General features: G+C 54.8%; 1 protein-coding gene across 3 annotated transcripts in view; it reads left to right on the top strand.

The window, feature by feature from the left end:
• WDFY2 (WD repeat and FYVE domain containing 2) overlaps positions 1-7,518 on the top strand; it is a 103,262-nt gene extending 95,744 nt beyond the window's left edge. The window contains exons 9-12 of one of the 3 annotated variants that reach the window (XM_037011684.2): positions 3,179-3,280; positions 3,862-3,992; positions 5,724-5,832; positions 6,774-7,518. In XM_037011684.2, the coding sequence (XP_036867579.1) occupies positions 3,179-3,280; positions 3,862-3,992; positions 5,724-5,832; positions 6,774-6,803 (372 nt within the window). In that variant the 3' untranslated portion in view covers positions 6,804-7,518. Of the gene's footprint in view, positions 1-3,178; positions 3,281-3,861; positions 4,082-5,723; positions 5,833-6,773 lie in introns of those variants that run through there. The other 2 variants (XR_012128477.1, XM_037011687.2) reach the window with 2 other exon arrangements.
• Positions 7,519-12,476: the final 4,958 nt, after the last annotated feature.

The following is a 12,476-nucleotide window of genomic DNA, read 5'->3' as shown; positions in this document are numbered from 1 at the left end:
TACAAAAACAGACACTCACGTGCTTTCTGTTAGAGCGAAATGGTGCCTAGCGCGTGATAAACGGTATTTGATGGAGTAGCAATCCTAGTTTGGTGTTAATAGAAATACTAGGAATAATTATTTGGGAGCTTCATTATGAGTCGTGTTCTAACCAGTCTTTTAGGTATAAATATATACTGTGTTATTTTTTAGGCATGTATTTGTTTTATCATAAGATTTTTTATGAGCTTTCTTTTTCATCTTTGAGCATCTAAACAACTGATGTGTTTACTGAATATTCCCTTTGATGTGTGCTTTGAAGTCACCGTTTTCTCATTTCCCTGGAACTGGCGGGGGTAGGCTGCCCCTTAGATAGAGTACGTTCTTCTAACTCGTTCCGTGCAGGACGCACGAGTCAGACAGAAAACAGCTCTTGCAGAGGACAAGGGCATCCGCCAGCTTCCCCCAGGGCCCCCGCCCCAGCCGCACCTCAGCAGTCACCGGCACCCACGATGGGATGCCTCTCCGTTGCCAGTAATTAAATGCTTAAGACTAAAGCTTGCTTTGCTCGAACTGCAAATCCGTGGGCGTTCTGTTAGTAACTAATTAAAATGGCCCTTATTGTTAGGAAGGGGCTGGTTGTAGAATATTGCTTTGAAAGTACCGCTTGGCCCCTTCAGCTTAAAGGCAGGGAGGTGGGTCCGACTGTGCCGGCCTCACAAGCCAGGCTGTCCACGTGACGGGCACTTCCAAACAGAGCCTGCTCTGGGCGAGGGGCAGCCCCACCTGGCCTGGCCTGGCTGCCTCCCAGGCCTTCCTGACGAGACCAGGGAGTGGCGCCCCAGGCTCTTTGCCCTCGGTGCATGCAGCCTCCAGCCTTGATGGGCACAGGCCCAAAGAGGGTGACCGTGTAGTTTCCGGGGACAGAGCCGGGTGGTCAGTGACCGCCCAGGTGGTCGCTTCAGGTGCGCCCTTTGGCCCGGAGCTGTGTGGGCACTTGGTGTCGTGACTATTTCAGATCTTATGGAGCAGTACAGAGTACTAATGTTTCCATCTGTTTCTCGAAAGTGTCATAGCTATAACCCTAAATCCCCCGAGATGTGTCTGTGTGACGGGTCACCTCAGGAGGCCCGAGACATGTAATGAGCAGTTGGCAGACTTTCGGAAGAAAAGACAGGGGAATGAACTTCAGAAAACTATCATGTGGTACAAATGATTCAGTCGCACCTGATGCAAGGCTTAACATTAGTGTTGGGTATTCAGGAGGGGGCGTCACCACCGTTTGCCGACATTCTCAGCGAAGGGGCTGTGGGAGGGCAGAGTGCTGACAGAGGGACAGGGCCGGGATGTGCTCACTGGAGCAAGAGCCTCCGGGAGGAGGGGCCAGGCGAGCCCGGGGCCACATGCAGCGTTGGTGCTCCCGGGCAGTGGGCGCAGGCCAGCGGCCACCGGGGCCAAGGGCGTGGGCGGGTGGCCAAGGACCCTGAGAGGCCCAGCACGGGGCAGGTTGACATCCCAAGGTCAACGTGTTTATACCGTGAATGCAACCCATTTTTTCAGAAATTGTACCGCTTTTTGTAAGTATACATAGTACTTATTCTCTGTAGCAAAGTTACTGGGTACCAGTTACCAGCTAAGAATGCCACCCTTCACGTGCTGGCGAGTCCTGCCTCCCTCCCAGTTTCTCTGGGAATGTACATTTGTGAAGTATTTTTTGTGTTTTTTTCCTGCAAAAATGGAATCGTACTGCATGTACTGTTTGATTCCCGCCCCCCCCCCACACCGCCCCCGCCGTCCTGGTCCTCAGCGACACCCACTGTAGTGCAGTCGAGAATCCGAATATATGTCCTAAGTCTGAGCACGTCCCTGTGACAGATGGGAAAGGGTGTGTGTGTGTGTTAAAGCCTCCTTATAAATCTTCCTGATCGACCTGCATCATTAGCATTCTGAAAAATCACAACATAGATACGACATTTAGGGGTAAAATGCCTTTAGGTAAAAGTATTATGTTATTAAATGTGTCTTGAGACTGACTAGGGCACAAAAAGGGCAAATCAAAGCTTAGCTTCTTTTCTTTGGTTTTAATAAAAGAAACCAAGAATCACAACTCCGAAATACCACCTTTTTACTCTTCTTTTTGATGCACTGTGTAGCTTTAGGTTCATTTCTGCTTGAAGGTAGGAGGACAGACGAGTCCCCAGATCCGTCCCTGCAGGCCGCTCTCAGGCGGGTTCCATCCACAGCGACAGGCCTTCCTGGCCTCGGCTCTGCCGCTGCCCCGTGTGGGTCTCGAAGCACAACAGGCTGTCACTTTCTGCAGCCTGCTTCATCCCAGGCCCCTTCTCAGTGAGCGCCCCGAGTCGAGCTGGAGCCGCCGTCCGCTCCAGGGACCCTAGGTGGGCGCGTGCTCCACGTTCCTTGGGCTTGGGGACACAAGGAGAGGGGAGCTCCCCCAAACAGTGGCTTCCGGGGAGCAGCGCATGGGACTCAGGCGCATATGAGGAGTCACTGTGTGTGTGATCTGCCAAGATTCGCTGAAGGCCTTTAGGCTCGACACATCTTTTAAACCTGTGTGACCCTTCAGAGCGCTCGTGACAGGACGCTAGGGAAGAAGCCAGGATACTGTGTGACCCGCGAGGCAGGGAGCATAGGCCTCACACCTGCCGGGCTCTGCCACCAGCAGGCAGGTAGCTTCTGAGTGCCTGCGGCCAGGCTGCGCCCCTGCGACACAGGTAGCCATGTACATGTGTGACGTGCAGTTACATGTAACAGCACAGCCAGACCAAGCAATGCTGCTCACAATCAGAGCATAGAGACAAGTCCTACACCCTCAGCATGGCTGTGAAGCCCATGTGGTGTGGCCCGGCCTCCCCCCACAGCCCTGAGCCACGGCCCAGGCCACACGGCGCCCACAATGCTCTCCTGGTCAGGCCTTGGCACGCACACTCATGTGAATGATGTGAGTAAACGATGCTCTCGTGTTTAGTCCCCCCTGACAGACTGTAAGCCCCTTGATGGTGGAGATCCCCTTCACTCCCCACTGCATCCCCAGGACTTGACGCCTGGCGGGCGTGCGGTGAGTGCCTCTGAGGTGGCGGGCTGAGAAGTCACCTCTCGGTTCGTCCTGGTCCTGTGACCTCCGTCCGGTCGGCGGCCATTCTCCTCACTGCCCCTCACTCTGTGTGTCTCATTTCACAAGACCCCTGAGTGGCTGGACAGCGACTCCTGCCAGAAGTGTGAGCAGCCTTTCTTCTGGAACTTCAAGCAGATGTGGGACAGTAAGAAGATTGGCCTCAGGCAGGTGGGTGGCACGACGCTTCACCCCAGCCCAGCAGTGTGGAGTTTGTGATCTCAGGAGAAACCACCCTGGGCAGGAGTCGTGGGTGGGGGCACTGCCCTGGAGTCGCTGTGTGGCTGCACGTTTGTTCCCTTTCTCTGCTGCCGCTCATTCCTGCAGGGCCAGTTTCTGCACTGACTTGATCCCAGTAGGTAGATAAGGGACATGACTGCAGAATTCTAGTGGCATCTCCTGAAATACGGCTTCAAATGAGAGGGGTCGCACTTAGCTCATGTTGGTACCAAACCATGAAATTATGTCAGTGGTTATTTCTTCTTTTCAGTTTCATTTTCCCTCCTTCCGGCTTCGTTCTAGTTGTTTAGACTGACTCACAACACAGCATGGTCAGTGTATGTGGTGGGGCTCCGTCCTCCCCAGGGAAATCAGGCGGCAGCCGCCCTGTGGCGGCCTGGCTGCTGGGGGACTCCTGGGCTCGTCCTGATGATGGCCGGGAAGCCCCAAGGACGGGGCAGGAGGCAGCGGGGGGGGGGGGCTCTGTGCCCTGAGTGGCTGGCACAGCCTGGCAGCCTCTGCTCTCTCCCCAGCACCACTGCCGCAAGTGCGGGAAGGCCGTGTGTGGCAAGTGCAGCGCCCGGCGCTCCTCCATCCCGCGCATGGGCTTCGAGTTTGCGGTGCGGGTGTGCGACAGCTGCCACGAGGCCATCACGGAGGAAGAGTAAGTCCCGCCGTTGTCGGGCTGCGGGCCGCCCCGGGCCCGGCCCCCTCGGCGCACTGGCTCCTGCCAGCCGGGATTCGGATGTGCAGGTGGGCAGAGCCTTCCTTTCCACCAGGAAGTTGGTGTTCTTGTGCCACAGAAGGCAGTGCACACAATGGATTCATCCCTGTGCCCTGGCGGTCCCGGGGTGTGTGCGTGCAGACCGCTTTTGGGGTGGGCCCTTCTATCGGCTCATTGCCTTGAGGGTCGCCCAGGATTCGCTTTTGAGCCCAAGCTGTTTCTTTACAAAGAGCTGAATCGGCCCACGGGTACAGCCAAGCTCTTGACCTGAGAGGCGCGTCCTGCCGTCTTCCCTGCGCGCAGTCTTGCCTGTTGGCCTCACCCAGTTATCTGGGATATCAGGTGAACCGCCCTTCAGGGGTCCAAGGAGGACCGCACATCTGGGGGCTCTCTTTAACTGCATATGGCCCCAGGTGGCCCTAGGGTGCCCTGCTGTGAGGCCCCAGATACAGATGGAATGCTCCGCTGCAGGTTCCCCTCCCCACGAGTTACGGCAGGATCTCATAGGATGCTTGTCCCCCCAGTTATCCCGCCACCCCGACCTCTGCACCTGGCTTGCAACAGAACCACGTTGGGTCCTGTTTGGGGGGCCTTAAAAGCTGCTTGTAATCAGAAGCATCCAAAATGCATCAGAAGAAGCCAATATTTAAAGGAAATTCTTGGCAGATTAATAAACCATAGCATTCTCTTACAAATAGCCCTAATTGTATGTTTTCATTTGACTTATCCACATCAAATACAAATTAAGACGTCCTTGCATAAGTAAGCACTTATGTTCATTATTTTCCACTCATCATATGTGATGAAATAGTAGGAGAATTCTCGTTGCATCAGAGCTACCGAGAGGCTGTACGGACGCCTGGTTCCATTCTTCATTTTGTAAGACACAGACCCCAAGAGTCTAAGTGACTGTAAATATTTTAAGGTCATTCTTTTTACTATACTGGAGATCTGTCTCCAGATTTAGCTACAGATGAACAGAGGAAATAGCCGTCCGCAGAGAGCCCTGTGCAGAGGCGTGGGGAGCCCCGAAACACTCCTGGAGAGAGCTGGCCGTCCACGCGTCACCCCTTCCCCATGCGCCCTTGTGTCCTGGAAGCACTGGCCTCTAGAGCACCTGCGCATCAGCACGCCTCTTACCAAAAAGCATAGATCAAAAAATACAAAACACTTAAAAATCTAATTGTTTATATATTGTTTTACCTGTTGAAGTGTCAGAACACTACAGGAAGACTAAGCCTGCATTTTACCAGTGAAAAGAGGAAAAGAATGGATAGCCTTCCGGTTAGAATGATAGTAGCATCTTAGGCATTTTAAGGAGCATGCTCTTTTAAAAATAGGCCAAGGCAGACTGTTTTCCCAGCAAGTCCTTCTGAGATTGAGCTTAGCAGAAACGCTGTTGTTTTTTTAAGACTTTGTCAGAAGCACAGGTAGAGACTTGCATAGACTGTATCAGAGCAACTTTTAGCAATTTCATCACCTCCCATTCTGGAGAATATAAGGACCCTTTTACCATTTTTTATGAAGATAACAGGTCACCAGGGAATAAAAGTAGATCCGAGGAACATTCTAACAGTGAGGCAGTTTTGTCCACTTGGCTAAAAATTAGAGCCTAGTGTCAGCCCAGAGCCCCTTCATTCCACTGGTGGTGACTGTCTGTGCCCCTTCCAGACGTGCGCCCACGGCCACCTTCCACGACAGCAAACACAACATTGTGCACGTGCATTTCGATGCGACCAGGGGATGGCTGCTGACGTCTGGGACTGACAAGGTCATTAAGGTAGGGTGCCGTCTTATTATAGAGTCCCTGTGGAAATAGACAGGAGCTCCAAGGCTACGTGATGCCCACTCAGAAGGTCCCGCTCATCAGGGAGCAATTTTGAGGGTGCATTACTGCAAGGCTCGTGCCAAGCACTGGCCCTACACCAGAGACCCGGGTCTCCCCTGCAGGGAGCAGCTCATGCCCTGGGAGGGAGCCTGTCTTAAAAAGACAGCTGATGACAGGTCACACGGTCAGCAGCCAGAGGAGTTATTTCAAGAGGAAGTTGGGCTGGTGGGGATCTGGCTTCATGAAGGAGGTGGGACTTGAGCCGAGCCTTGAAGGAAAAGTAGGACTTGAGAAAACCCGCAAGGGATGAACAGCACCTTTTCCCAGTGAGATGGGTTACTCCCTGAGGGCTGTGCTAGGCCACCGCGGTTCAGTGCCAGCAGAGGCCCGGGACAGAAGGTCACACGTGTGTCCTTCCTGAGAAGCAGGGCGGCAGGCCTCGCCTTCCGGCCCGTCCGGGTCTCTGCTCGGAGGTGGCAGCAGGATGAGGCGGTCAGTCCTTTTGGAAGCTACTAGGCCTCTGTGACTCTGAACAAGTTTAAGGTGAACTCCGGGAGCCTCGGTTCCTTTATCTGAAAATGAGACAAGACACGGAGAGGACACAGCGTGTCCCCCGCACCCGTTCGGTGCCTGATGTGTGTGTTCCCCTCCTTGACTGAATCCAATCCATCTTTATTCTCCATCCGCTGGGTTAAAATTTCCAGTTGCCACTGTCATATTTTTGAGGTTTCTGTTGAACTTTTTCATGGAAAAATACTATTTTATAGATTTAGAAACCACGTTAGTGTAGGACTTTGCTGCTCGTGAAAGAGTTCATTTGTTTTCCATCATGAGGACTATTCATCCTCAACACAATGTAATTCCAGTTCCTCACATACTTTTCCATTTCACAGCTGTGGGATATGACCCCAGTGGTGTCTTGATGACACGTCAGGCATCATCAGAAAGACAGTATTTACTCAAGAAACGGTGTCCTGCCCCGGATCCTCGCCGGCGCTGTAAGGCAGATGTGGGGCAGAGGAACGGCGGAGCGCAGCTGACCAGCGGGCGAGAGAGAGCGGCCAGGGCCCCGCCACCCATCCGCCCGCACCATCCCAGGGTCCTCCCGATGTGCACGCCCTGCCCGTGCGCCCCAGGTCGGATGCCCGCCTGCCCCACATACTCACGTGCACTGCGCACAAAGCCCCTGCCCCCGAGGACACCCTCCCCCCCGGGAGGGATGCCGGGTCACCCGAGGGCCGCAACCATCGTGCCCGTGTCGCCCGCGCCCTCCCCTGACAGGTGCCCTCGGGCGCCCCAGATGCTGTGAGGCGGTGGCTCCCCACATCGTCGCCACGAAAGCAGATGATCTGACCCGGAGCTTCGTCCCTCGGGGCCCGCCGAGCCCTCACGTCCACATCAGTCAGCACAACACTGACAGCAAACGAGCCGCCCGCGTGTCCTCCACAAGGTGCCCGCGGTGCCCCCTCCGCGCTCCCCCCGAGGGCCCGTGCGGTGCCCGGCTCCTCGCCATCTGTGTTTCCTTGCCCTCTAGAAACTTGATATTGGGAGGTTTTTATCTTACATGTGTCTGATCAGAACGCTGCGCACTTTCATATGAAAACTGTGACATCTGACATTAAAAGGCAGTGAACCCCACAGCTCGTGTTGTGTTCCTGCTGGGAATGTAGAAAAGGGCTTTAGAAAATGAACCTGGAGAGCCATAATTTGAAGGCAGTCCGTCGGACCTGACGAGGTGGCGCGGCCCCGTGAGGCTGAAGGCCTCCCCCAAGCCCACCTCCACCTGGAGGAGCAGCTGAACTGGGCAGCAGGGAAGTGTCCCTGGCCTGCCCTGTCTAAGAGCCTTGCAGCCACCGCGCAGGGGGCCCTCGATCACCGAGCCTGGGGTGGGGGAGGTCCCAGGTTAAATGAAGCCTTCACAGTGCCCTGTTCACTGGGGCTTGACAGCTTTTTGGTGGTGGTGGTATTTGAAATCTCCGTATTTTTTTCTCTTTTCCCGGAAAGCAGCCTTCCCCTGGAGGCCATGTGTTGCTCCTCTTTGTGGCCGTCCTGGAGGCCCAGGTAGCGCAGGTGTCTCCCTGGGCAGGTCCCGAGGTGGTGCGGCCGTGGGGGTCCGGTGCGTGTGCCCCGCGCAGGTTCCGTGCGGCCGCCTGCACCCCAACCATGAGGCGAGGTCGTGTGTGTGCGCCCCGGGCACGTCCATCCTGCTGTCCTTGCCGCCATCAGACAGTCACGGCTACCCGGGGTCTGTTCTGCACGGCGGCTGTGAGCTCTGAAGGGGGAACCACATCACACCCACAGTGTCCAGGTGTCTGTGACCTTCCTGCTCTCAGATTTCAGCACGTATCAGAGTCATCTGGAGAGCCTGGAGAAACTCTTGTTTCTCAGCCCTGTCCCAAGATTGGAACCAAACTGGACCGGACCTTGACCCAAACAAACGTTCTAAAGCACATTAGACACTACAGGTGTCCCCACCGATCCACGGTCTCTCCTTGTAGAGTCTCAGTCACCTGAGGTTCAGAAGGGCAGCAGTGGCCTGATGCCTTGGCCCTCCCCTCATGCTAGAGCCCCAGCCACCCACTACGTTGTCCTCAGTAGAGACCATGTGCGGCAAGAGATGCGTCCTCACGGTGAGATTCTGGAGTCGTTTCTTAGGCAGCAGTGACTGACAGGTGCAACCCGGTGCTAAAAATGCACCGACTGGAAGTCAGTCGTTCTTTGTTTAGGAAGGCGAGTCACAGACGTGGTTTCAGAGTCCTTTGGTCCCTCAGTTTCCTTGTCTGTAAAATCTGTGATGTTGTGATGAGGATCGAATGAGATAATCCAAGAAACCCCATGCAGCCCTGGGCACACGGAAAGTGCCATTTATCATCATCGTTATTATTAATTAGGGTATCGCTGTTATTAGTAAGGCATTTCTGGAGCTGGGGTTCCTGGTGTAAACAGCAGTTATCTGGCTGGAAGGTCGGCCTGTTAACTCGGAATAATGGAGTGCCAGGCGGCAGCATTCACTGTGTCCTCATGCGGGTCCTCCCAAACGCCCTGCGCTGGGCTCCCACGCCTGCCAAGAGCTCGGGCCACTGCCTGTTTATCACAGCCGATTACCTGGTGACCCAGCTGCCCTGGAGGAGGCAGAATCAGTGTCCCCTGCCTTGTGTCCTGAGGCGCGAGAGAGGCTAAGGTGTGGGTGGGTTTTCATCCACTAAGTCTCAGCAGCGGCAGCTGCCAGCAGGCACTCAGCGCGGCTCTCGCCCCTCCACCTCCTAATGCCGCCGAATGCTAACAGGGAGTGTGCGGGCGGCTTGGGGACCCCCAGACGGCAGCCAGACAGAATCCGCCTCGTGATCACTGCGGCTCCATGCCCACCTCCGCACAGACCCGCCCAGAGGGCGAACCACGGGAACTGGCACCCCCACCCCCCCACAGAGGAGAACCGTGCCCAAACTCTCTGACGCAGGTGCTCTGATGTCACAGGCGTGGCCCCCACCATGTCTCTCGTCTGACCCATCCCCGCATCCACACCCTCGGGGTCAGGCCATAGATTCTGCAAATACTGGCATCCTGTCCCCAGAATGTCAGGAGCCTCCTGATGCTGAGGCCCGGAAACCTATCTAGAGGCCCCGCTGAACTTAGAAAATAGGAAACAACCTACCCACGGTATGTAATCGGGCTGAGAAAGTATGTTCCATATTAAAAGGGCAGCCAGCTATTTCCTAGGCCCCAGACTGGGTGCGGGTCGTCTGCTTCGGCTCTGGACCCGCTTAAGGATGACAGCGTTTTAGCCTGTCTGCGTCTCCGCATCCGAGCAAAGGGCCCAAGCAGCGCCCGCCCTGCCCCTGCCACCCCTCTTTGTGCTGCGCCGTCCACTCCAGGGATGGTGAATAAATATCAAAGCCCGAGAATCACTGGGCTCCTCAGAGAGGGTGGGGACATCAGTGACACGTTTCCAACACAACAGGGAATGAAGATGAAGAGACAGCAAGGTCCTCGGAGGCGGACGGATCCATGCAGAACCGGAGTGAGCCAGCCGTGTGATCTCAGAGTCAGTCTGTCCGTGTTCTCTGTTAGTGCAAAGATTCCCCAGAGGCCCTCACAGCAGCGCCCGCACACCGGCCCGGCCCCTGCCCGCATGGCTCACAGCAGTACGGTGACGAGGGAGGGAGTGCCTGGGGCTGCTGGCACTGTGTCTGGCTGTGAGCATGGCTGTGGGGGCAGGCGGGAGTGGGTTCGAATCCTGGCTCTTCCACTGGACCTCGGACAGGTTAGACCACCTCTCTCAGCCCTGGTTTTCGCCCGTGACTACAGGCAGGAGTCCCTCATTATAACATGGTTCAGCGACATAGACACACTGCGCTCAGTGGTGCCCAGCCTGCAGGAAACACCCAGTGGAATTTTGTGGGTTGGTGGATGGGTGGGTCAGCGGGCAGCAGACTGGCTTCACCCCGTGTGGTCCCACAGGGCCCTGCACTTCAAAGGACCCTGAATTTGGTTTAACACTCTGTTGTCACCGTATTGAAATTCTTACTAATTTGTGAGGACGACCCCACAGTTTTGCTCGGCACCAACCCCCATGGGTCGGAAAGACAGGCCACTGGCGGGACCCCAGGCAGCTGTGCTGTCCCCCAGAGTTACAAGGCAAACCCCGACATGCCCCCACATGGGAATCAAAGTCAGGCAGAAATTAAACCCGCACGTCTCAGAGCAAGCTTCCAGGGGTTTGTTCGAAAACCAAATGCAACGTCATCACGGGGGCATCAGCCGTGCTGCTACCTCCTTGGGGGGACGCGTCCGTCACTCACACGGTGAGCTGGGGAGCAGCGAGCACGCATTCAGCCTCCCTGCCTCCCTCCACCCCAGCCTCAGTCCTCGGCCATCAGCTGTGACAAGCTAAGTCGGTCTGATTCTCGGGTTCGATGCCAGGGACCCTGCCTGGCTCCCGTGGACTGTCCCATCTTCTCACTCCTTGGGGTGCTCAGCGCTTGGGTGGGAAGAGACTGCTGCTTTGTGGACACTCTCAGGGACCCCAAAATCCACACCAACCATGCCACCCATCTCGGGACTTAGGGTGACATATAATTCAGATCCTCATTAAAGCTCGACTTACTATGAGGAAGGGGCCCCTCCTGCCCAAGGGACCACTGCACTGATATGGGGGAGAATCTTGGCTTCATTGCATCGCCAAGCTGAAAGGCACTGAGGTAATGTACTGCAGACCAGCTCAAGGAGAAATGCAAGAGGTTAAAAGCCGGGTACAGTGGCTCTCAGATTTCAGCATGTATCAGAGTCATCTGGAGAGCCTGGAGAAACTCTTATTTCTCAGCCCTGTCCCAAGATTGGAACCAAACTGGACCGGACCTTGACCCAAACAGACGTTCTGAAGCACATTAGACACTACAGGTGTCCCCACCGATCCACGGTCTCTCCTTCTAGAGTCTCAGTCACCTGAGGTTCAGAAGGGCAGCAGTGGCCTGATGCCTTGGCCCTCCCCTCGCCTCCCACGTGCACATCCACATCTCTGTCACCACAAGAGACGGCAGTGCAGCACCGCCAGCTTGAGGTGGGACCAGCCGTGTGGCTGTTATGTACACACACAAGGTTTACCCTCTGTCTGTGTCTACAAAGCTGACCAGAGCGTTGTTTATGCCCTGCTTACAGTTTTCAACAAATTCCAGACTGTCTTGGGACCAGACAAGTCCACAGCCTGCAGGGAGACGTTCTAGACTAAAAAACCGGAAGAGTTGTGAAGCTTTATAAAAAACTGTACTTTGGTGCCTTTTTAAGTTATAAAATGCACATAGGTGGTTTTAAAAATCAAGTAGAAATGCTACAAATGGAAAGTAAGAGCCTCACTGATCAGAAGTAAACCACTGTTCACAGTTTCTTGTGAATCATCAGAAATGTTTTAAGCATATGTAATAGTTACACACATATATTTAAAGCTTGATAAATGTATTGCATACTGTAAGTATGATACATGTATCATATGCATGTGTGTGTATGTGTGTCTTCTTTCCATACAGAGACGATCAGACTATGTATATCACTCTTCCTCACTTAATGTGATTTGGAGATGTTTGTTGTTATGTATAAACTCACCTTATTTCTCTTAACAGCTACAGAACATACCTTCACATGGATGTGTCCCCATCTCACTTAGGTCTCTTTGTCAGTATTTTGCCAAGACAAGATCTAAGGCACATGGTAAGGCCATCGCTGGGCCTCAGTCCTTGCCCACGGCGCCTTCCAGTTCCCGGCTTGTGTCATGCTCCACGGGCAGCAGGGGCCAACGAGAACTAGGGAACTGTGGTAACGGCTGGTCCTGCTGGCTGAGAGCCACACCTTCTGCTGGACACGGCCCCCTCCCTGCAGGCTTGGAACTCCTTGATGGGGTACATGCTGAGTGCCCGCCTGCCCTCCCGGTGGCAGACAGCCACGCACACAGACGGTTAATGTATGTTGACTGCTTAGCCCTTTTGCCGTGTACCCAGCACAGGTTTCGGCCTTGTATTCCCAGGATCCAGCGACGGCAAGGATGTCCCCTCTGAGACCCAGCAGGCATCTGTGACTTACCACCAACCACAGGCGGAGACTCCTGC

Source organism: Manis javanica, chromosome 1, assembly GCF_040802235.1.
Source record: "Manis javanica isolate MJ-LG chromosome 1, MJ_LKY, whole genome shotgun sequence".
Taxonomy (NCBI): Eukaryota; Metazoa; Chordata; class Mammalia; order Pholidota; family Manidae; genus Manis; species Manis javanica.
Note: the sequence above shows the minus strand (reverse complement) of the source record. Positions and strands in the feature narration are given on the sequence as shown.